The sequence below is a fragment of the Hemitrygon akajei genome, chromosome 10, assembly GCF_048418815.1.
Source record: "Hemitrygon akajei chromosome 10, sHemAka1.3, whole genome shotgun sequence".
Taxonomy (NCBI): domain Eukaryota; kingdom Metazoa; phylum Chordata; class Chondrichthyes; order Myliobatiformes; family Dasyatidae; genus Hemitrygon; species Hemitrygon akajei.
The window spans coordinates 71,754,654-71,781,240 of record NC_133133.1 but is presented as its reverse complement, the minus strand read 5'-3'; the positions used below and the strand labels follow the sequence as shown (position 1 = coordinate 71,781,240).

Genomic DNA, 26,587 nt, shown 5'->3' with positions numbered 1-26,587 from the left:
CACATTTTGAACAGCTTTGAACTTTGCGGCCTTTAAAACGGAGCGGCTAATACATGATTTTTTTCATGCCGCCTCGTAAACATTTTGCCTCGTAACAGTAGACCAATAAAATTGATGAGTAGTTCACAGAGGTCCAATGAAATTGTACGATAAATCAAGCGCACTTTCACAATTAAATTATTGTAAATCAGTCATTTGTACTCACCCTCATCAACATGGAAAACACTCGAAGCATTGTGCTGCCTTATGGCAGTTATTTAGTTTATAATATTTTCGCTTAGTAATTCATTTTCTAGTTAAAGTTAGAAGAGTTTTAACTATATTTGTTTTCTGTACTACATCGCGGGATGCTATGACGTCACACCCGGTTTCGCCGCGTCTTGTGGGAAAACGCCGGTTTGCGATAAAACGGGACGGCGGGGGGGGAGCGGCATTACGCGAGCGGAGCGGCGGAGCCAAAACGCTGCTTTTAAGTTAAAGGCGATCAATAACTTTTCCTGGTAGGCTGCAGTATATATATTTTTTACCAGTCGTTAGGAGATATTGGAATGTTGTTCAGTAAAGAAGTATACGCAACGTATATTTAAAAGTAGCCGCGTTACGGGCACGGTTCGAAAAAAAGCATTTGCAATATGTATTTGTTTTTGTTACCATATGGATTTAATTAAAAGTTAAAAAATCCTCACGTGTAATATCTTTCTGTGTAAATATCTCATATTACAACGTGGGACACCTGCGGCCGAAAATCCGGTGCAGCCTTTACAAGTAAAAAATTGATTTTATTTCTAAAATTAGAGCCAGTGGCTTTTAATCAGGTGCGCTCTGTAGTCCGGAATCTACGGTACACTGATGCTCGTTATTCTCACTTATGTAATTAAAAACTAAATTTTTACTAGTGAAAATCTTATTTTTGATCTTCTGCATCCAAATAACACAAACTAGAAAGGAAGTTTTACAAATATATGACATTATTGTGCAGGATAACCTTTTATTTATTACAATTAACTAATATATTGAAATACGTTTTAATGACAGCATTTCATTTCTGAATGTTTTGTATAAAATGTTGATTAATAGGCTCATTCTGGTCATTCAGTTGAATCCCAAGGTATTAACGAAAGAGCAAAATGTCCTAATCAAATAAAAAAATACTGTCCAATCATTTCATTGTTTACAAAAGCTTGCTGCGCTCATATTGTCTTCTAGATTCAATATCAGAACATTTACTTCATGTGCATTGACTCAAACTGTTTCAGTTTTATTCACTTAATATTTTTACAACACAAGTATCATTGCAGTTTTATAACCCAATTAATGAAAGAGTAAAAAGACCGCACTGATTTTTCTCAAGAACCAGCAATTCTCCTGGCAGTTTTGCTTGCTAACAATGCACATTCAAAAAGCCAAACAGATAAAATGTTTAGTGCTGATATCTCACTATAGTATTACTAAATACTGGGGTTAAATATGTAAGCATATTGTGTATACAGTACATACTGAATTAAAGACCATTTTCAGTGGTGTTAAACGGAAACAGGAACTAATATCTTCTGTTTAGCTTAAAAAGTTTGTATTTATGTTACTAGAACGTAGATGATAGGAATAGGAATAGGCCTATTTAGCCTTTGAGCCTGCTCCATCGGTCAATGCAGTCATGGCTGATCATTTATCTCAATACCGTGTTCTCTCACCCTCTCCATAGTCCTGGATGTCTTTTAATTCCAGAAGATCACCTTCTTCTTTAAAATATATAACACAAATAGGCACAAAAACTGCACTTGGGCATCTTAAATCATGAAATGTATTCTATAAAATGCTTTCTAAATTTTTTGATAATAATGAATAGCATAATAATACTTTATACACATAAATAATACAGTACTACAGCATGTATTTCTGTCAACCAGTTTTCCAATTCATTTAGTTGTGCCTTATGAGACAACTGCTCCTTGCAAACCCACCTAACTTATCATTAACATCAAATATTGTTATTTTAAAACATTTCTTCTAAGCAGACTTTGTACAATGCACCCAAAAGATCAGGACTGAACATTAATTTTCATAAATCAGAAAAAATAATGATTGTGCTTCCATCCCGAAATGTAGTTCAGCTTCCTGTTGCCGGAGACATTCCCAGCATTGTGTATGGCTCTAATTTTAAAAAAGGAAAAGGAGCAGAGTCCTAGGACAATAATGACAGAGTGCTCAAAACTGAGGGAAAAGACAGGCACTTATGGGACACAAACCCAGGTTGTTTTGATGCTCCGGGCACCAAGATCACAGAAGAGTTCTAAGGCAGAATATACAATCACAAGTTGTACTTCATTTGAGTTGGAATGACATGAGTAAAATGGGGGCTGAGGTCCAGTATTGTGAGTACAGGGATCAGATTAGAGAGTAGGGCCTCTGTAATCTTTGGATTACTTCAAGTGCTATTGAATATAAAGATTTAGGAACGGTTAAACAAATGTGTAACTGAGAAGATTGTACTGCAGGGTTTTTGATGTCAAGGTCATGGTTAAAGTTTCGGGAAAGATGAGACATACAAGGCAGGCAGATTGTATCTGAACTGGAAAATGTCCATTATTCTTATGGGTGAGGGTTTAAGGAAATTTAGAAGGAGAATGGGGCTCAGTGGGAGAGAAAAAATGAAAACTCTTCAAAGTAAACTAAGTTTTCATGGTTTGTAACTGTAATGACACAAGGAGCAAAGAAACTGAGGTAAGGGATTAACAAACAGGAATGTGTTACTATTTCAATTGTGGCAATTTGGCTGAAAGACGGTGTGGTGAACTACATATACCTGTCTGGACACACCCCCCCGCTGACTGCTCCTGCAGCTCCTCCCACGGACCCCGGTATAAAGGCGATTGGGGACTCTGCCCGGTCTCAGTCTCCAGGATGCAGTGTGGTGGTCAATTGCTGCTTGTTCTTTCTTCCAGCCAATAAAAGCCGATATCTCGCCTCACGTCTCAGAGAGTTATTGATGGTGCATCAGATGGAACCTCAACTTTCCAGGTATAGAATCATTTTCAATAAATGTTTGAGGGTGAGCAGAAAAGTATAAAAGGGGAAATGATACTGTAGAATTAATCAAGGAATTCATTTTTGAAATATGGAGAGGGAATATCCTAGGAGGTTCTTCAAATGAGCTCACAGAGATGGACCTTAGCGACAAAGGAAGGGTGATCTGTTTACTGGGGGTGTATTACAGCCCCCAAATATATGTTAATAAGGGGCAAAGACTTAGTGGAGAATTTGTCACTTTAGCAGGTATGTTTATGACTGGAGGGCATAGATATAAGGTAAGGGATACAAGGTTTAGAAAAGATTTGAGGAAGAATATCTTTTCACCCAGAGAGTAATTGAAATCTAGAACTCACTGACTGAGGGTTGTTCACAATATTTAAGTATTTCGATGAGCACTTGATATGTGGTTGAGATGTGTACTGAAAAATGGGATTTGTATAGACATGTACTGAATGGCCAACAAGGACATAGTGCATCAAAGGAGCTATTTCTGCACTCTCTAGCTCTCTAACACCTCTGTAAGTTTTATATGCATCTGAATTTACATTGATAGGAAAATCACACTTCAAGAATATCTCTTTAGCCACATTACACTTGGATCCTAAAATATATAATTTAAATCCAAATCTTCTTTTATAATATCCTCACAATGTAATAGTTCAACTTGGTTTCCAAAGCTCATGGAATACCCACTCATTCACAAGAAATGTCTTAAGAGTTGCACAATTTGAAAATAACTGCTACACTGTTGCTTCACTACAAAATTACCCCGGCTCTTGCATAATGCAGCTGTTAAGTTTACAAACATCTAAGGAACAACTGGACTGAATACATAAAAACCCATTTTGTATGGAAATTCTTAAATTGTATTCATTTAAAATGCAATTAATGAGAACTTTAAACAATCAGTAATACTCTTAAAAGTGTGAGCAATATTTCAGCAGTTGATGCATTTTCTTTCTTTGATGCTCTTGGTTTCTTCAGTAAGTAACACATTGAACTTTTTCTTTGCAAAGGATCTGAAGAAACAGAAGTTTATTATGAGGAGAATGTTCATCAGTTTAATGACTACTTGGCTTTAAAGTGAAATGGATATCATAAACATACATAAAATGCTAAAGCAATCCAGCCGATCATGCAGCATTTATGGAGAGGAATGAAGAGTCCACATTTTTCACTGATACTCTTCATCGGCACTGGAAAGAAAGGGGGAAGAAGGTGGTGGAGGGAGGAGAAGAATGCAATAGGTAATAGGTGAAATCAGGTGAGGGAAAGGTGGGTGGGTCGGGGAGGGAGGATAAAGAAAGAAGTTGGCAGGTGAAAGGTGTAAGTAAAGGGCTGAAGTAGGAGGAACCTGACAGGAGAGGACAATGGACCATGGGAGAAAGAAAGAGGAGGGGCACTAGATGGAGATGATGGGCAGATGAAGAGAAGAGTAAGAGGAAAGCCAGAATGGTGATTGGAAGAAGAAAGAAGTAGGAGGGGTGAAATTGATTTTCCTGCCATTAGGGTGGAGGCTACCCAGACAGAAAATGGAGTGTTGCTCCACACACCTGAGTGTGCATTCATCATGTCCGTAATGATCTGATATATTGGAATGGGAATGGAAGTCAAATGGAAATGGATGGCCACCAGGAAATTTTGCCTTTTGTGACAGTGCCCAGTGGTCACCCAATCTACGTTGGATCTCACTGATGCAGAAACAGCCGATACCAAGAACGTTAGTTATAGTAGATGACCCTGACAGACTTGCCTCACCTGGATGGATTGTCTGGGCTCTAAATAGTAGTGCGGAAGGAGGTGAAGTAGCAGGTGTAGCACTTGGCCCCACTTGTCAAGATAAGTGCCAAGGGGGAGATCAATGGGGAGGGTCGAGTGAACAAGGTAGTTATGTAGAGAGTGGAAGGGGTGGGGAAAGATCTGCTAAGGAGATGAGATATTCCTCACTTGTATTTAAGGTTAGTGCTAAAACATATTCAGTTGTTACTGGAATCAAACTACAAAGCTTTGATAATCAGCTGCCAGTAACTTTTTAGAACTTTTTTATGTTACAGCAGAAAATATATGCTTAAATCATATGTTATCTACAAGTTTGTAATTTAAAATAGCTGTGTAGTGAGACCCTTAAGTGTGAATATTACGATTAAAGATATCTCTCATTTGTGAGATTGTGATCAAGAATATTTTATGTTTTGAGATATTAAGGTCATTGGTATCATAAAAATATGACTTACAAAATACATTTAATTGTTTTTGTATAATATGCTTACCGTTTCCGTCTGATCCAGCAGCCAAGAATACTCACAAGCAGAACCAAAGTGATTAATGCCAATGATGTGAGTAAAATCAGCTCACGCAACAAGGTAAATTTGATAGAATCATTCTCCTTTTCTGCTGAAGAGTCTGCAAGTTAAGAATCAGTTTAGTGTCATTGATAATGTTTCACCAAGATCAGATTTTTATGTTATTTTACCAAGTCTACATTAATTACAAAAGATTGGTCTTTAGTACAAGAACACTTCCATTAATTTTACCATCAGCAACATTACTTTCATCATTGTTAGTACAGAGAAATCAGAAATGGCTCCTTTTTCCAACATTCATTCCTCACCAATCTTAATCATGACAAAAAAGTGTTTTAGCGCTGTCTATTTTTAATTTCAAACATAATTTAAATAAAATAAGAGAACTTTAATTTTCAAAAGGTTTTATATATCGACTTGTGCACAGTCGATAAACTTAGTATATCCCCTGATGTAGCAAAAGTAAACATTAGACCTGTTTTCTTATTATGCTCCTGTTAGTAGCCAAGCACTGCCTGGAGAAGCAAGTGGCTTAACCAGCACAATATTTCAAACTTCAAAATAAAATGCAGATGCTGGAAATCTGAAATAAAAAAAACATAAACTTGCTGAAATTCATCAGCATGTCTGGCCGAATCAATGATGAGAGAAACAAGAGTTATAGTTTCATGTTAATAAAACTTTGGCCTGAAACTCCTGTCCCTCCTTCTGTCTAATCCATGGAGTGTCAGTAGAATGAATTTGTGTCCTAGTGGTTGTAACAGTCATTCAACTGGTCACAGCAAAGACTCAGTTAAAAATAATCTGCTGGGGAAAACTAATCAATCAGACAGCATCCTTGAAGGAAAATTGACAGTCAATCTTTTCAGTTGAGACGCTTCATCTGGACTGAAACAGAGGTAAGTTAGCCAATATAAAAGGCTAGAGGGACTGGGTGGCACAAAAGTTAGCAGGGATAAATGGATCCAGTCGATAGACAAATGGAGGAAGAAAGTAGTGACTCAAACTGAGATATGATAAATGGAAGGCTCGCAAGGCTAAAGTTGATGGAATCTGATAGGACAAGAATGTGGTACATGGAATCAAGTGAGGGTGTTTGGGAGGGGAGGAGGGAACAGTGGGGGAGGGGAACCAGTGAAGAAGGTATAGGTGATGGGTGTTAAGGCTGGGATGAGTGTAGAAGAAAGTACGGAGATCAGGATGTGCAGTTCCTCCAGTTTGCATATAACCTCACCTGACCATGGAGAAGGTTGAGGACAGGCATGTGAGTGTGGGAAAGAAGAGAAGAATTATAACGGCTGGTAAATGGAATTTCCAGATAGTCATTGCTGACAGTATGCAGCTGCCTGGCAAGGCAGTTGTCTAACTTCACGTAAAGGAGATACCCGGCAGAACTAACATCTAAGACTTTATCCTGAGGATTTCAATATTTTAGATAATTTTGCCCAACATCAGAATATATTACAGAAGTAATATTAAATTAAACATAATGATGCATTGTGTATATTAAATGTTCATTACATATTAGAGTAAAGTATTTAAAAATATAAAGAAAGTTACAAAGATTTGCATTAATTTTTGTATTGGCTTTGTGACAGGCTTATCATAGTTTGTCACACCAAGTTCAGATCTATTTTCCGCTGTCAGTCACAGGCATATAGTACCTTGCAAGCAATGGGTAGGGCTCCAGTCACTCCAAAAGCTATTTTCAGCACAGAACTTGTTGACAGTGGCTCTTAAACGGACACAGAACTTTGGTTTAACATTCACGTGCAGGAATGTATAGGTAGATTCCTCAAGCTTTTTTTCAGACTGGAAACAAAATAGTGAAAATAATTTAAATTCTTACAACTGGGGTAAAATTGAGACCCACTTTGTGCAGAGATGAGTGAAGCAGAAAAAGCTGATTTTGTTTTCCTAATTTTACAAAGAGTTTACAATTGAAACGCTTGCCTGCTCTTTGCCCTTTGGAAAGAATGAGTGCAAAGTGAGGTCTCCAGGAAAGACGAAGAGCCAATCAGTCTCATAGATGGGGTAGGCATTTTGAAAAGAAATACAGTCGGCCCTCCTTATCCGCGAATTCCGCATTCGCGAATTCAACCAAACGCGGATCGCGAAAACCCGGAAGTACTCTTCCAGCACTTGTTGTTCGAGCATGTACAGACTTTTTTCTTGTCGTTATTCCCTGAACAGTACAGCATAACAACTATTTTACATAGCATTTACATTGTATTAGCTGTTATAAGTAATCTAGAGATGATTTAAAGTATATGGGAGGATGTGCATGGGTTATCGTGGATCAGGATTGAAAAAAATCGGAAGTTCTCTTATTAAGTAAGTCGGAACAGGTACATCCGGTATTATTTAGAGTCAGTTAGTCAAATGTTTGCATTCGTATAAAGTATATATTTTACCTTTCTATGCATATAAAACACTTAAGAACATATGTTTCAGTGCCGGGCTCGGGAAGTTTCCGAGTTCGATCTAGTGACAGATCACTATCGAGTGCGCTCTCCACCGTGTTGGGTTGATGTGGAGGATCAAAAACCCAAAACCCCAAAACCCAATAATTAAACCACTGCATTGCTTAGTAATAATTGTAGCTTTCATCGGGGCAGGGCCTTTCACATGCTCCATTAAAATTGTTCCGATCGTTGACCGACTGTAGCCTAATGCTTTTCCAATGACCAATGGCGTTTCACCTCTTTCCAATTGCTTTATTACTTCCACCTTATTTTCAATCTCAATCGTGATTATTTTCGTGAACAGAAACACTGTGGATTCAGAGCTACGCCGGGTCCTAATGCCCATCGCTCTGAACATGTTAAATAAAGTCCGGGGTTCCGCTGGGTCTTAAAGACCACCGCACTGATTCAGGTTAAATAAGGGACTTGAGAATCCGCGATTTTTGGTATCTGCGGGGGGTCTCGGAACCAATCCCCCGCAGATAAGGAGGGCCGACTGTATACAATGGGAAACATAATAAAAGTTAAAAACAAAATCACAATAAGGAAATAAATTGAAAGCCACTTATCATCAGTAGAAATGAGACTGATAGGAATACTGAGAGATATCAGAGACTAAAAGGGCCCAATGGCCTCATTATGGAAATATGATAAATATAATGAATATGAGAAAAATAACTATACAAGACAATATCAGATTCAATGAGATCCTGCTAGTGATGAAGCTATTCTTCAGAAGAGCTCTTACAGATAATACTCAACAACGGGCACAATTTTGGAACATTAAATTTATCTTTCTTACAGATTTTCTTCTCATTTGACTGCTTTATAATTAGTGTTCTGTCTACCCTGCAGAAACTCAGTGAGGTGACCATTTTTCATTATTTTGCCTCAACAATCAAGCAGCTTAACCCTGAAGGAATTATACTTAAACCAGCCATATCTAACATTGACAAGAAATTTTGGAATGCGGCAAAGCAGAAATGGGAGCTTAGACTCATTTTCATCTCAATAAATTAGGAGCATTTGGTATCATAGCATCAATAATACAAAACAAGGGTCAAATATCAAGGATTGTATTATGGCTAATACAAGGGTACAAGGGGACATAGTTTTAAGATGAATGGAGGAAAGTATGTATGTCAGAGGCAGTATATTCACACAGTCAGTAGTGGGTACATGAACCACACTGCCAGGGGTGGTGGTAGAGGCAGATACATTAGGGGAATTTAAGAAACTAAAGTTTAGGTACAGTGATGATAGAAAAATTGAGGGAAAGGTTAGGCTGATCTTTAAATAGGTTAAAAAGTTGGCAAAACATCATGGACCAAGGAACCTGCTGCATGCTCAAAGAGCATGTTCTATGCTCTAAAGCAGAGAGATAGTCCTAAAAGAACAATGTTAACAGGGAATAAAAAGGATGGACCATTGTAGTAGACAATTAAGGCAAACAATAGCAATTGAAATTTTACCTTAATACAGTTGCAGTTTGAGAAATGGTTCAGTAGATTTGTAGAAACCGAGAGCAGCAATGATATCAAATCAGAAAGCTTCACATCACACAGAATGTCAAATTGCATTCGCAATAATTTTTATTAGAAATAATACATAGCTTCCAAGATCCGATCAATTGAGAGGGCAAGAAATAAAAATATATAGTCAGAAGATGATAAGGGGAAAGGAGGCTATTGAGATGTATCAGGACTAGTATGGACCTGTTCCTTGGTTGCAATTTTGGGTACACTGGGATTGAAATATTTTTTGATAGGAATTAAGAGAGAAGAGTCCTCCAACTCACAATTGTGATAATCGGGAGATTGAGGCAAAGGTTATTTTGCTCTTTGATTCATGACTCTTTTGAGTGAGACTTTATTATAAAAGGTTTCATTTTAGAATATAAACTTAGGGCAAAACAAGCAGCAACAAAACAGAATTTGACATCATTTGCCCACATGAAGTGTTCACCTACCTTCCAGATAGAGTCTTTTCCTGAGGAATGAATTTCATAATCCAGGCAGTGAGGTTTGATTTTGCCAGCTGGGGGCTCCCACTGGAGATAAATGCTACCATTCTTTGATGTAGTCATGTTGATTTTATAAGGAGCTGCTGGCTTAACTGAAAGTGTAGAAGTATTCTATGAGTACAGTTCCAAAAAGATATAATTACTGCAAGTTAAGATTTTTAATACTTCTTAATAAAACAGAGTATAATACAGGCTCTTTGTGCTTGATGTTGTACCGATCTACTGTATATAAACCTTTTCCAAAATCAATCCAATCCTTCTCTCCTACATAGTCCATGATCCAACATGTTTTTTTTCTTATATCTGTGCCTATTACAGAGTTCTTGTATGTTCCTTTCATATTAGATTCTACCATTACCCCTGTATGCCAGACTCCCACCACATACTGTGTAAAAAACCTACCTCTGATATTTCCTCCACTCATCTTAAATGAATATTCTCTGGTATTGAGCATGTCACCTTCGGGAAAAGGCCCTGGCTGTCCATTCTATGTGTGCTTCTCATAATCTTATACTCATTTATCAAGCCACCTCTTATTCTCTGTCAGTCAAAAGAGAAATACCCAAGCATGCTCAAGCTTTCCTCAAAAGACATGCTCTATAATCCAGGTAGCATCTTAGTAAATCTCCTCTACAAACTCTCTAAAGCTTCCTCATGCTGTTATAATGAGGGAACCAGAACTGAACAGAATACTGACACCAAGTGTGGTCTAAAAATAGTTTTATAGAGCTGCAATATACCTGAATAATGAAGGTCAACACACTATACACCATCTTAACCACCCTATCAAATAGCAATTTTGAAGGATCTGTGGTCCCTCTGTTCCTCCACACTACTAAGAATCTGGCTATCATCCTTGTACTCTGCTTCTTCAAGTTCGACCTTCTGAAGTGAATCACTTTGCACTTTTCCACATTGTGCTCCATCTTTCACATCTCCACCCAACTCTACATCCTGTCTATATTCCACTATAATCTTCTATACTATCCACAATACCACCAACCTTTATGTCATCTGCAAACTTACTTACTTACCCTCCCATTTCCCCATCCAAGTATTTTTTAAAAATCACAAAGGGCAGGGATCCCAGAATATCTCCCTGTCGAACACCACTGATCACCAGCCTCCAGGCAGAAAACACTTCATCTACTACCTTCCCCTGCCTTCTGTGGAGAAGCCACTTATGAAACCATACAGGCAACTTTCCACAAATCCCAAGCATTTATGGATGAGCCTACCCTGAAAAAACCTGTCTTTATTCCTAATGTGAAGGAATGAAGTTCAATAACTAATTTACACTTGATTTGCCTTTAGCTGCAGAAATTTTCACTCAACCTCTCTTCCCACAAAAGAATATAATGGCACAAAATGTCTATGTGAAGTTCTGATGTTCTCCATGTGAACATTTGTGTTTCCTCCTGGTGCTCAGGCTTTTCCCCCCCAAATCCCAATGATATGCAAGTTGGTAGGTTACTTGGTCACTGCAAAGTCCCCATAGTGAGTGGTAGAACCTGTGAAGAAAGGTTGGAAATGTAGGGAGAATTGACTTCAAAGAACATTAGCAGGGCAATGAAAATGCTATGGACCACCACAGATACAATGGACTGAATGACTGTGATAAGAAAATGAAAAGCATTTTAAATGCATCACTGAATCTTACCAAGATCCTGAAGCTGAAATACATAATATGCTGGCCTCACTGAACGAGTTCCTGAGGAGCCATTTATGCAAATGTTGAAATCAGTGAACTCGATGAGACTGTCTTCGTTAAAATGGCAGCCAATATTATGACCTTCACTTTTAATGTAAGTTTTGCATTCCATGGCTTGGTCCAGCTTGTGATGCCTGTTAATATTTAAAGAGCAATTAATTCAAATACAGTTCCAATCAATCAAGTTAAAAACATCATGCTTAACAACTTAGCCCTATTTCCTACAAATCAGATTTTTCCATAACAATTTCAAGTGGTGATTTAAGTATTCTTTAGTATGAAAACAGTGGACTGTTCCAACATTCTCATTTTGTAAAGTCTTTCTTTTACAAATTTTAGCTCAGTAATTTTAGCATAAATGTCAGTTTACTTTTCATGGAATTTTTTAAATTGACAAACAGAGCATCAGCTAAAAACACAATCACCACTGTATTTGTTAAACATAAATATAAATTTTGGTATAAAATATACAAAATCACCACTGTATTTGCTAGACATTTGCTGCATTTGTAGTGATCATAATATGATTGAATTCATAATGCAATTTGAGAGGGAGAAGCATAACTCATTCTGTATAAACAATGGAATACAGGGAATTACAGAGGCATGAGAGAGGAACATGCCCAGGTGGATTAGAGGAGAATACTGGTGGGGATGACAGCAGAACAGAGATGGCTGAAATTTCTGGGAATAGTTCACAAGGTGCAGGATAAATATTTCCTACAGAGGAAGAAATTCTCAAATGGCAAGAGTAGGCAACCATGGCTGACAAAGGAAGTTAAGGACTGCATAAAAGCCAAGGAAGGGGCATATAAGGTAACAAAAGTGAGTGGGAAGTTGGATGATGGGGAAGTTTTTAAAATCCATCAAAATGCAATTAAAATAAAGCTATAAGAAGGGAAAAAAAATAAATATGAGGGAAGACTGGCCAATAATACAAAGCAGGATACCTAGAGCTTTCTCAGTTATATAAAGACAAAAGGGAGCTGAGAGTTCATATTCAACCACTGTAAATTGAGGCTGGAAAGTAGTAATGGGGGACAAAGAAATGGCAGATGAACTTAATGGGTTCTTTGCATCTATCTTCATTGTGGAAGACACTAGCAGTGTGCCAGTGGTCTGCGAATGCCATTGCTATTACAAAGGGAAAAAGTGCTAGGAAAATTCAAAGGTGTTAAGGAGGATAAGACATCAGGGCCAGATGGACTACATCCCAGTGCCTTGAGAGATGGCCGATGAAGAGATAATGGATGCATTGGTCATGATCTTTCAAGAATCACTTGATTCTAGCTGATTCCAGAGGAATGGAAAATTGCAAATGTCACTTCATTCTTTAAGAATAGAGGGAGGCAAAAGGAAGGAAATTATAGGCCAGTTAGCCTATCCTCAGTGGTTGGGAAAGTGTATTATTAAGGATCTAAGAGTCTGTTATTAAGGATGAGGTTTTGGGGTACTTGGGAACTAATGATAAAATAAGCCAAAGTGAGCATGGTTTCTAAGAAGGGAAATCTTGTCTAACAAATCTGTTAGAGGAAGTAACAAGCAGGGTGAATAAAGGAGAGGTAGTGGATGTCATTTATTTGGATTTTCAGAAGGTGTTTAATAAGGTGTCACACATGAAGCTGCTTAACAAGGTAAAATCCTACGGCATTACAGGAAAGATGTTGGCATGGATAGGCAGGCAGAAGACAGCGAGTAGGAATAAAAGGGGCCTTTTCTGGTTCTAGTGATGTTCCTCAGGGGTCAGAATTAGGACCTCTGCTTTTCACATTGTTTGTCAATAATTTAGATAATGGAATTGCTGGCTTTGTGGGAAAGTTTGCGGATGATACAAAGATAGGTGGAGGGGTGGGTATGCTGAGGAAGCAAAGCAATTGCAGCAGGATTTAGACAAATTAGAAGAATGGGCAAAAATGTGGCAGATACAATACATTGTTGGGAAATGTATGATAATACATTCTGGTAAAAGGAACAATAGTGCAGATTATTATCTAAATGGGGATGTGATTCAAACATCAGAGGTGCAGAGGAACTTAGGAGTCCTCGTCCAAGATTCCCAGAAATTTAATTTATGGGTTGAGTTTGTGGTAAAGAAGGCAAATGGAATATTGGCACTTATTTCAAGTGGAATAGAATATAAAAACAAGGAGATAATGATGGGCCTTTATAAGACTCTTGTCAGGCCGCACTTCGAGGATTATCAACAGTTTTGGGCCCCATTTTTCAGAAAGGATATGTCGTCATTGGAGAGAATCCAGAGGAGGTTCACAAGGATAATTCCAGGAATGAAGGGGTTAACATGTGAGGAGCGTTTGGCAGCTTTGGGCCTGTACTCACAGGAATTTAGAAGAATGCAGTGGATCTCATTGAAGCCTACCAAATGTTAAAAGGATTAGATAGGGTGGATATGGAGAGGATGTTTCCTATGGTGGTAGTATCCAGAACTAGAGGGCACAGCCTCAAAATTGAGTGGCAACCCATCAGAACAGAGATAAGGAAGAATTTTTTAGCCAGAGAGTAGTAAATCAGTGGACTGCTCTGCCAGACTACGGTGGAGACCAAGTCCATGTAACATTAAAGCAGAAGTTGATCCTGACCTCAGCTATGATGCAATGGCAGAGCAGATTCAATGGGCTGAATGGCCTAATTATGCCCTTCTGTCTTACAGTCTTACAGACATAAATATAGATTTATGTATAGAAAAATGTACAAAATCACCACAGTACTTGTTAGACATAAATATAGATTCTGGTATAAAATGTACACTTGACAATTAGGACAAAAACAAACCTCCTTTAGCTAGATGGTGGAGAATTGTAACACTTAAATTAAAAATCGATAATTTTCAAAGCAGTGTTGCTGTTTTGAATATTTAAATAAATGAAAAGTTATCAGGTGAATGGTATTAACCTAAACGACATGAATTGTAACCACTATGAACCTAAAAGATGAAATAGAAGCCTGCGTGCTCTACTAGTGCCTTGTTAAAAATAGGATATGGTTTTTTTTTTATGTTTGTTTAATTACATGAGTAGCTATTTTCCTATATTGTCCAACAAGACTTCAAAGAATGAAGTGGTAACCGCAGACAATTTCAATTGATGGTATAATGTATCAATCATTAGTGATTCATCAGCTGTCGCCCACTTTGATGCTTGTGACATCTTGTGTGTACTTTGTCAATTTGTTCTCATGGGAATTTACGACTTTATTGGGCTGTCAACATTGCTATTCGTACCAATAATGGAGTCTGTAATTGATATCATGTGGAACATTGCTTCCATTCTCCCATAAACAGTCCATGTATTGCATGTTGTAAACAACGCATTGCAAGTTCTTGACTTTGGAATCCACGTGACCTGTATGGGAAGAAGATAAATTATTCATCATAATTGGAGTAAAAAGTGTAAGTATTGAAAGTGGCATAAGAAAGACATTTCCTTCCACAGTGATGAAAGCAGTTAGCAGATATGAAGATGGATTGGTACATATTATCCTGAGAATTTCCATCAGTTCTGCAGGGAGTTAACAGCATCGGTCTGTATAAGTACCAGGGAGCTCAGAGACAATGCACATGCAGGTGCGATCGTAGAAGTCCCCTATTTCCTGAGAGCTGCTCAGAGAAGACTACACTCCAAATCTGGGTTCCTCACAGATTCCATAAGAAAAAAAACACATAGGAGCAGAATTAGGCCATTTGACGAATCAGGTCTGCTCTGCCATTCCATCGTGGCCAATTTATTAACCTTCTCAATCTCATTCTCCTTGTTTCTCCCCATTGGCTTTGACACCCTGACCAATCAAGAACCTATCAATCTCCACTTTATATTTACCCAATGACTTGGCCTCCACAGCCATCTGTAGCAATAAATTCTAGATTCACCACCCTCTGGCTAATGGAATTCCTCTGCATCTTTGTTCTAAGTGAATGTCCCTCTATTCTGAGGATGTGCTTTCTGGTCTTAGACCCCCTCACTGTAAGAAATATCTTCTCCACATCCACTCTATCTAAGCCTTTCCATATTCGATGTTTCAATGAGATCCTCCTTAATTCTTCTGAACAACAACGAAAACAGGACTACTGTAATCAAATGCTCCTCATACATTAACCTTTTCATTCCTAGAATCACTCTTGTGAACCTCCCCTAAATTCTATCCAATGCCAGTGCATCTCTTCCTAAATAAGGGGCCCAAAACTGCACACAATACACCGTGTGATCTGACCAATGCATTATGAAGCCTCAGCATTACATCCCCGTTTTGATATTCTGGTCCTCTCAATACGAAGGCTAAAATTGCATTTGCATTCCTTGCCACTGACTCAGTGTGCAGGTTAAACTTTAAGAAGGCCAGCAGGAGGATACTCAAGTTTGTTTGGATCTCTGACTTTTTAAATTTTCTTCCCATTTAGAAAATAGTCTGTAGCTTACTTTTCACAAAGTGCATGACCATACACTTTCCAGCACTATATTCCATCTGTCACTTCTTTGCCCATTGTCCTAATCTGACGAATTCCTTCTGCAGAGTCCCCATTTCCTCAACTCTGCCCCTACAACTACCTTCATATCATCCACAAACTTGGCCATAAAACCACTAATTCCATCATCAAAATCATTGACATACAATGTGAAAAGAAGCTGTCCGAACACCAACTCCTGCAGGACATCACTAGTCACTGGCATCCAAGCAGAGAAGGCCCTCTTTCTTCCCACTCTTTGCCTGCTGACAGTGAACTAATCTTCCATCCATGTTAGTACTTTGCTTGTAATACCATGGACTTTTACCTGCTTAAGCAGCCTCATGTGCGGCATCTTGTCAAAGGCCTTCTGAAAATCCAACTGAACAACATCCACTAATTCTCCTTTGCTTATCCTGTCTGTATTTTCCTCACAGAATTCCAACTAATTTGGTAGACAAGATTTTCCTTGAAGGAAAGCGTGGAGAGACATTTACAATTTTCCAGTCCACTGCAACTATTCTAGAATCCAGTGATTCTTAAGATTTCACTGCTAATACCTTCACAGTCTCTTCAGCTACCTCTTTCAGAAGCCTGTGGTGTAGGTGACTCATCTACCTTCGGACCCTTCAGCTCCCCAAGCACCTTCTCCTTAGTAATAGTAACTACACTCTCTGCTGCCTCCTAATACACATGAATTTCTGGCATATCGCTAGTGTCTTATACAGTGAAGTTTCACAGAAGTTATTCATTAAGTTCATCTGCCATTGCTTTGTTTCCCCATTACTACCTCTCCAGTATCCTTTTCCATTGGTCTGGCATCCACTCTTGCTACTCTTTTAATCTCTCTATATATGAAAAATCTTTTTGTATCGCCTTTTATATTATCGGTTAGCTTCCTTTCATAGTTCATCTTTTCTCTCCTTATGGCTTTTCTATTTCCCTTCTGTTGGTTATTAAAAGCTTCTCAATCCACTAACTTCCCATTAATTTTTGCTATACTATATGTTCTCTCTTTTGCTTTTATGTTGCCTTTGACTCCCCTTGTCAGCCACAGTTGCCGAGAATACTACGTTTTTTTTGTATGCATCTATCCTGCGTCTTCCAAGTTGCTTCCAGTAACTCCAGGCATTGCCATTGTGACATCATTCCTGCTAGTGTCCAATCAACTTTGGCCAAGTCCTCTTCATGCCTCTGTAGTTCCCGTTGCCCCACTGGAATACTGATACATCTGACTTTAGCTTCTCCCTCTCAAACTGCAGGCTGAAATCTATCATACCATGAGCATTGCCTCCTAAGGGTTCTTTTACCGTAAGCTCCCTAATCAAATCTAGTTCATTACACAACACCCAATTTAGAATTGCCTTTTCCCTAACAGGCTCAACCACTAGCTGTTCTAAAAGCCATTTTGTAGGCATTCTACAAGTTCCCTCTTTTGGCATCCAACATCATCCTGATCTTCCCAATCTACCTGCATATTGAAATCCCACGTAACATCGCCATTTTTACATGACTTTTCTCCCTGCTGATCTAATTTGTAACCCACATGCTGGCTACTGTTCTGACATCTGTATATAACTCCCATCAGGGTCTTTGTATCCTTGCATTTTCTTAGCTCCACACAAGGGCTCTACTTCTTCCAATCCTATGTCACCTCTTTCTAAGGAGTTTATATCATATTTTACTAACAGAGACACCTCACCACCTCTGCCTTCCTTCCTGTCAGTGTAACCTTGGATGATGTTAAGCTCACAACTATGATCTTCTTTCAGCCTTGACCCCATGATGCCCACAAAGTTATACCTGCCAATCTCTAACTGTGCTATAAGATCATCCACCTTAATCCATATGTGGTATGCACTCAAATATAACATTTTCAGCCCTGTATTCATCACCCTTCTTGATTTTGTCCCATGTTACACTTCAACTCATTCCACTGACTGCAAATTTGCCCTATCATCTGCTTATCCTTCCTCACACTCACTACACACTTCATCTACTTGTATACCAATTGCCCCACCCTCAGCTCTATTAGTCCAGTTCCCTGCCAAATTAACTAATACTCTTTACAACAACTCTAGCAAACCTCCTCTGCCAAATCACCCTATTCTTACCCTCACTGGTACATGGCACAGGCAGCAATCCAGCCGTCACTACCCTTGAGGATCTGCTTTTCAGCTTTCTGGCTAATTTCCTATACTGTCCTCAAGAACTCATCTTTAAGAATAAGGGGTAGGCCATTTAGAACTGAGATGCGGAATAACTTTTTCACCCAGAGAGTGGTGGATATGTGGAATGCTCTGCCCCAGAAGGCAGTGGAGGCCAAGTCTCTGGATGCATTCAAGAGAGAGTTAGATAGAGCTCTTATAGATAGCGGGGTCAAGGGATATGGGGAGAGGGCAGGAACGGGGTACTGATTGTGTATGATCCGCCATGATCACAGTGAATGGCGGTGCTGGCTAGAAGGGCTGAATGGCCTACTCCTGCACCTATTGTCTATTGTCATCCCCTTTCCCTACCTATGTTGTTGGTTTTGATATGTATCATGACTTCCAACTGCTCACCCTCTCCCTTCAGAGTGCCATGGATCCAGTCTGAGACATCCCTGACCCTGACACCCAGGAGGCAACATTCTATCCAGGTGTCTCTTTCATGTCCACAGAATTTCCTGTCTACTCCTCTAACTATGGAATTCCTTATTATCACTGCACTCCTCTTCTTCTCCTTCCCTTCTGAAGCACAGAGCCAGAATCAGTGTCAGAGACCCAGCGGCTGTGACCTCTCCTTATTAGGTCAGTCCCACCCCAAGCAGTATACCTATTATTGAGGAGAATGGTTACAGGGGTACTCCCCACCAGCTGTCTATTCCCTTTCCCTCTCCTGACAGTCATCCAACTACCTGCATCTAGGGGTGACCACCTGCCTGTAGCTCCTGTCTATCACCTCCTCATTCTGCCATATGAGATGAAGGCATCCAGTTGTAGCTCAGTTCATTGAAGTGGTCTCTAAGGAGCTGAAGCTCAATGCACTTGGAGCAGATGTAGTTACCAGGGAGACTCCTAGAGTTCCCACATCTCACATGAAGAACATACCTCTAACCCTGGATCCATTCTCAAAGTATATCCTAGAATATTACGGAACAAAGAGAAAACAAAGAAACTTACCGGAAACCTATTTGAAGCCTCCACCTATTTTCACTGAAGGCAAAGCCTTCCACTCTAACCTAGCCCATTCCAACAATGGTCGCTCTCACAATAGCAGTGACATACCAGCTTGCTGAAGTTTTCCAATAGTTACATTGAGATTATTTCTCTCTAAATCCTACACCCTAGATAGACCTGATGCCAGTTCAGAAACTCCACTCATTTCAACAGAAGGAGCTTGGTTTTGACAGATGAGCTTCACTCTATTAAATTTTATTGAATTATTATATTAAAAATAACTTTAGTGATTCTTCTGGACTCTAGGAGTCTTAATTTACTTTTAGCCTTAATGTTTTAAACTATTTCTGTAATGTTTAATGGTGTGATAATCAGTATTCTTGCAAGTTTCCACAATTTTGTCATGTTTAAAATGCTTGTCAGTTTTGACAGTCACACAAGTGTCAAAGCATAACTTAGTTGGTTGTCAAAGTATTTCTTTGTTTGTTTTGGACCTGCCACATGATGCAATGTGAGGTCATATCCCCAGGTGCTATATAGAGTAAATGGAAATTAATCCCTGCACATTTTAGTCACTGTGCTACCTAATACTGCAATGTAACGTTAAAATACCGACACGTTTCTCTAAAAATTTTCGAGCAACTTCACTAACGTGTCTGCCAACTGAACCTGTGCTAAATCAGATGATGTTTTGTTTGGAATTCCATTCATTGACACGTCTTTGAGAACTTTTTTTTGCCAGTGTGATAAGAAATGAGTTGGTTGTTTCTCATACAATAGCCTTTGTCTTTATCGTACAGACCAAGATGACTCACTTTCATGAGAAAAATCTGCAGATGCTGGAAAACCAAGCAACACTCACAAAGCGCTGCAGTAACTCAGCAGGGTGGGCAACATGCATGGGAAAAGCAAATCATCAACGTTTCGTGCTGAGACCCTTCATCAATACTGGAAAAAACAGTAAGAAGTCAGGAGTCCTTCGTGCTCTGACTTCTCATCATTTCTCCAGTCATGATGAAAGGTCTCGGCCCAAAACGTCGACTGTTTACTCTTTTCCATGGATGCTGTCTGGCTTGTCAAGTTCCTCCAGCATTTTGTGTGTGAGAATTACTTTCATTATTTTTAGAAAAAAATAGGATTGCAATAAATAGCCAAAAAATACAACATTCATAGGAAAGTAATATACACAAAGAGGCAATAGACATGTACTCATATAGAAACTGTCAAGCTCAGCATCAGAGTAATGACTAAATACATTGACTTGAATTTGCAAATCCAGCAAATATATCCCATTATGTCACATCATCCAAGGAACAAATGCTTATTACACTTACTTATAACCTCAATTTTCTTTAGAATGTAGTCTTGTCTGAACTATGGATATTTCATCTTAAACCACAGCACAACTGTGATACTAATTACAGGAATATATTATATTTGCACGCAGTTTCCACTGATTTTTCAATTTGGCACAGTACATGGATATTTTAATCAATAGCCCTGAAATCAATTAATAGAAATTTGTTTGGACGAATTAGCATATATTCAAGAACATACTGGCCATAAAACATTTATTCAGCAACAGTTAAGCTCACCTTATCATTTATCAGGTTGCCCTTGTGAAGATGATAGTGACCTATACTCTTTAAATATTGGAGTATATTTTTATTTGATTTATTTGTAAAACGTGTGCACTCTGATCAACATGATTTGGCTGCAGGTGATGATATTTCTGACTGGCTTCTGCTCTCCTCTTTCTACAGGTTGAATCAATGGTTTATGAGATGCTTTTGAAGGAGTTTTGTGGAGACAAGTCCAGTGATGTACCGGTTAGTAGGTTAACTGGTCATTGTAATTTGTCCTATGGTTAGGCTAGGGTTAAATAGGTGGGTTGCTGGTCTTGTTGGGCAAGTAGGCCCTGCTCTGCATCTCTAAATACATAAATAAATACCATAAATATCATATGCTGGGAAAGATTACTTAGAGTAACTGGTAGGGCAAGCCTTAAAACAGATTCTTAAGTGTTGCTGGAGAAGCATTACGTAGACAGACCTTTTATTTTTGCCTCAGAGATGGAGAAAAGGTCTGGGGATTCAGGAGGTAATTCATATACAATGAGACACCCAACCTGTGATCTAATATTGCAAACAAAAACTTACGCAAATAATCCTGTTCAACGGAAATCCCGAAATGTTGACAGTTATTGTAAATCAAGGAGACTGTTTGATTGGAATGGTAATTTTCCCACATAAATGATATCTGCTATGGGAAGAGCGTAACCTTTTCATATTTGATTGTATTCTACAGCCCATTGCCCACATTTTAATCAAATAGTTGCTTGTTTGGCCTTTTCAGAAGAAAGTTAAGTGGCATTGCTGTGGGTCTGGAATTATGAATAGTCAAGAAACAGCAGTATATGCACAAATGCACTCTCTGGGACTGGATATATTGTGACCCTTTTTGAACACATCATGATTCTTGATTTGAAATTATAAATGCAATGCTCAGTATATATGAAGAGCTTGAAGACACAACATGTGGATTATGTTTTCACTGTAAACGAACTACTACCCTTTAACAATTTATATATTCTCCTTTAATGACTTTATAACTACATAATTGGCAATATTAAAGGGACTTCAAATTTTAGGTTAGCTTGGAGTGCCCTTCATATGGAATCTTAATTATACAAGAGTACAATCTTTTGTGATGAAAGTGCTGACTTAGAATATAGCAAGCCCCAGTAGCATGTGATCTTGACCTTGATTTATCATTGGGCACTTTTGTTATAACACAAAGTTTGTAAAAAGGAGTGGGAAGCATGCCACTCATCCCTAACCACATCATGACCTTTAACATGAAAGACTGAATTCAAGAATAACAACTTGCCTGTCGAATAAATGATCACGTACTACAATGAAAATAATATTGTAGAGGCAGAAGGCAAAATGATACCTTGAGAGTCTAAAACAATGGACCATGCAAGAATAGGACAGCAACACTACTTACAAAGACAGGACCAGGAGCACATGACACAGCCAAAGCTTCTTGTAACACACAAAATGAAATATGCTAAGTTTTAACATGAGCAAAGACTAGAGAATTAGCATAATCCAAATCCAAAGGAACCAGCTCAAGGAGCTTTGTAGAGAAAGAAAATTCCCTAATACCAATTGCTATTCAATAGATGTATTACTGATGAGTTAAGGTATGTCATTTTTATCTCAAGAGCTTGTTTCAGACAATAGCTTTGGATTCTGGCCTGTTCTATTCACACACTATGAAATAGAATAACATTCCCCCAAATCTTTCTACTGTCCATCTTCAAACAGAGTAGCTCAGATGGGATAGTAAAAGATGCCCTCAATGAACAAGTATTGCAGAGATTTTCAAAGTTCAGCATAAACATTACATGGCCCATTTTATTCTAAAATACTCAACCATTCCACAAAACTCTTTGACATACACCCTTACACTACTGCTGACTCAGCCTTGCTCAATACATTCTGCTTCCAGAGTTAAGCAACAGTTGAGTCCAATAGGTCATTGTGACACAAAGCAGGAGGAGAATGTAATCAAACAAAACAGTATGTTCATGTCCTTAGCCTCCCTATCTAATCTCTCTCATAGGAGGAAGAACATGGATACAAAATCCAGAGTCAGATGGAGCTGAACCAAAGCTGGAGAGAGAGTCACTTGATTATGAAGATATTGGATCATGTATAGATATCAGGGACTAAAATTCAAGCAGGTCTGAAAGGGAGAAACATTTGAGTTCAAATCTGGTGTCAAACTACTCAAAAGTTGTTTCAACCTCAAAACTTGCAAGTCAGTGAAGGTTGAAAGCAGTTTTCAATTTGTTATTCATTTTTTTAAAAATCCAGTTGAGAGTCTTTTAGGCAGGAGGATCACTTAAATGTCTACTTGGTAAAAAAATTGGAACAAATCTCTTAGCAGGATTTGAAAACTCATCGACTAGTCTGCCTTGCAAGCCAGTTGCATTTTTGGTGATGTATGTTCAGTATATGTACTCGGCTTGAAAGCATTTGTGGAGGCATCACAATTTCTGGCTTTAAAGATAGGTTTTGATGATAATTTTGAGATTTCACAATTATCATTATTTAGATAATCTTCTTATTCCAGATTATTTAATTAAATTCCCAAGTTAGTTTCCTTCTGAAAAAAAGAACAGAAAGTTCCCAAAGATATCCTTCTTCTTCAGCACTCTCCTGGGATCAAGGATGACTTACTTCCAGGTCAGTTTAGTGGGGTAATGGGGGCTAATTAGGCTGTTGTAGTGTCTGTAGGTTCTTCCAAAGTTGGAACAAGATGAGGCAGGCAGGTGCTTTGCTTGCCAGGTTGGTATGATCTTCTATCTTTAAGCAGGGCTTCCATCTATTGTGGGTGCATGAACTTGAGGTTGTCAAAATCTTCTTTACTATCGCTTCTCCACTTGGATGGTCACGGCCTAGAGTTTGACGGAATCAGTGGAAATGTTGGATTTCTTCAAGGAGGCTTTGACCACATCCTTGAATGTTATCCTCTGCTCACATTGTAATTGCTTCACATAATTGATCTAGAATAGAGTGATTCTCTTGGGAATCTGGTGCCAGGCCTGTGAATAACATGATCTTCCCAGTTTAGAACGGAAAGCGACACAGCATGGGATTAGCCTCTTTGGCCCATGATGTTTTACCAAACTAATGATGTCTAATCACTTCTGTCTGCACATGGTCCAATCCTCTACTCTCTACATATTCCTGTGCCAGTTAACGGAGCATCTTATATGGTTCTTTTGTATCTGCTTCTACTACCACTAATGGTAGCACATTCCAGGCTCTGTGCAAAAAGACTTGCCCCTCACATTTACTTTGAACATAGTCCCCACCTCACCTTAAATGCATGCCCTCTAATATTAGACATTTCAACCCATATCTATACCTATCATAATGTTATACACTTCTATAATGCCTCCCCTCTGCCTTTCCAGAGAAAATAACCCCATTTTGGTTAACCTCTCCTTAGAGGCTATGCAATCACGCAGCATCAGAGTAAACCACTTCTGAATCTTCTCCATAGACTCCACGTTCTTCCAATAATGGGGAGACCAGAACCGAATGTAATACTCCTGGTGTATCGAAGAATGACCCAATGTACACATTGCAGGAAACCTTGACTGGGGAGAGGATGTTGACACTGTTTGCTTATCCTTTCAGTGAATTTGTCAGATTTTGCAAAAAACAGTATTAGTGGTACCTTTCCAGTGTGTATAGGTCTTTCCAAATCACTAAGCATACTGGAGGGCAACAGTCACTGCTGCCCAGTACACTGGTCATCTTATGCTGTATCTGATTTCTTGCCTTCAAATATTAATCTCCTCAGTTGACCAAAGGCTGTGCAGATTAATTGAAGGCAATGCTGCACTTTGTCATCGATGCCTGCCTTTGCTCAGACATGGCTCCCACAATGTAGGTCCTTGCAGAATATTGACTATCAAAGGGGCACAAGTCCAAAGATCTTTTATGATTGCAGCACCACTAAACATGTGGTAAAGGCAGCTTGCAGGATGTTTGTCTTCATTAGCCAAGCCACAGAATGTTAGAGACGTGAGGTCTGGTGTAAGACTTAGGTAAAATATTGATTAGGCCACAGCTGGAATACTGTGTGATGACCACACCATAGGAAATACATGGTTGCCCTGGATACTGCCTGGGATGAAATGCTTCAGTCTTGAGGAAAGACTAGTTGACTTGCCTTGTTTTCCTTGGAGAAGCAGAGGGGTACCGATTAAACCGCCGAATATTATGAGAGGCATGGACAGGACAGGGAAAAGGAACCTTTCTCATGGCAAAGGTCACTGATATTAAGGTGAGGAGGAAGAATTTTAGAAGGGGTCTGAGGAAGAATTCTTTCACTTTGAACATGAGCTGGAATGTGGAATGTACCGTCTGTATGGTGGTTGAAACAGGTACCCTCACAATATTCTAAAAAGCATCCTTATGAAGAATTAATCCTAAATCACAAAGTTCTGGTGAATGGTATGATTATAGTCAGAGTGTCGGATGGTTGGGCCCATGACTACATGGTAAGTGATCCATGATTCCCAGCACCTCACTGTGAACATTTATTGTTCGGGGAGCAATGTGATGCATTTGGGGCTGGGCCGGGGTACTTTGTTAGGGTGGGTTGGTCAGTTGAGGATCTGCGTGTGTGGAAATATAGGCCTGAAGTGGGGTTAGAGGCTGGGGGAGGGGAGATCAAGAGTAAGGATCAGGAACAGAACTGGACATGCAGGAGGTGTAGTCAGGAGTTTTTGCAGAAAGAGAGGGGAGGGAAAAAGAAACAAAGACAGATAATGACTGATGGAACGGATGTACTGGATGGCACCTACACAACTTCCCACCTGTGGGAACACTGATACCTATACAGCGCAGCCAGACCTCCAGTTTCCGTGGTGTCCCTTGTCCACTGCACCAAAGACCCAATCAGCTCAATTGCCAACAAGTATGCTACAACTACCATGTTGCAATGATGCATTTATAATGGTGTTTATTGAAAAGACAGGCAAAAGGGTGGAAAGTGCACAATTTTATATTAGATTTGATATAGAACAAATGTATAATCAATAAATGAATCACCATGCATCAACTTGCAAAGCAGAGGTGAAAGGTGAATTATGACTTTCTGTGGTTTAAATTACCTTCTTTGTATGGCCAGTACTCTTTCTCGACCCATTTGCTGTGTATTTCAGATCCATTTTCACATTGCTCTTTTACTAGCGTTTGGATTTTCACAATGATTCCCTTGTTGAGGTTAAATCCATCAGTGTGCTTCAGTTGCCCAGTGACTACATGCTGGAGAAATATAATACACACATTTCCATTAAGGGATAAAAATACCTTTGACTATTCTGAAAAGCAGTGGGGTAAACTTTACATTATAACTCTGGTACCTGGGACTAGAAAGTCAGGGTCATTCCAGCAGAGGAAGCATCCATTCAGTTCACCTCATCCAATCCCTCTCTGCTTCATCGTCCCTGAGGCCCTGCAAGTTTACTTCCATCCACCATCTAACTCAGGGGCTCCCAGTCTTTTTTATGCCATGAACGTCTAACATTAACTGAAGGGTTTGTGGCATCCGATTTCTTTCTCAAATAGTCTATTATGTAACTTCTACCACCCCTTCATAGGCTTGTGTACCAGTCATTACAAAGCATAATAGAACATCTCTGTTTTCTTAGAAGGTGAAGGAGGCTCAGCACATTACCAAACACTCTACAACCTCTACAGTTGTACTGTTGGAAGTATTATTGGGTTCATCATGGTCTAGTACAGCAATTTGAAAGTATACGAATGTAAAAAGCTGCAAAGAGCAGAGGATCAAGCCTCATACATCACAGGCACATACATTGGAGGCATCTACGTGAGATGCTGCCTCA

General features: G+C 39.0%; 1 protein-coding gene across 8 annotated transcripts in view; it reads right to left on the bottom strand.

The window, feature by feature from the left end:
• Positions 1-968: 968 nt before the first annotated feature.
• LOC140734464 (leucine-rich repeat and calponin homology domain-containing protein 2-like) overlaps positions 969-26,587 on the bottom strand; it is a 225,786-nt gene continuing 200,167 nt past the window's right edge. For all 8 annotated transcript variants that reach the window (XM_073058441.1, XM_073058445.1, XM_073058442.1 and 5 more), the window contains 7 exons: positions 25,850-26,003; positions 14,771-14,891; positions 11,482-11,666; positions 9,768-9,913; positions 6,998-7,145; positions 5,301-5,433; positions 969-4,049 (listed from right to left, as the gene is read on the bottom strand). In XM_073058441.1, the coding sequence (XP_072914542.1) occupies positions 3,968-4,049; positions 5,301-5,433; positions 6,998-7,145; positions 9,768-9,913; positions 11,482-11,666; positions 14,771-14,891; positions 25,850-26,003 (969 nt within the window). In that variant the 3' untranslated portion in view covers positions 969-3,967. The remainder of the gene's footprint in view (positions 4,050-5,300; positions 5,434-6,997; positions 7,146-9,767; positions 9,914-11,481; positions 11,667-14,770; positions 14,892-25,849; positions 26,004-26,587) is intronic.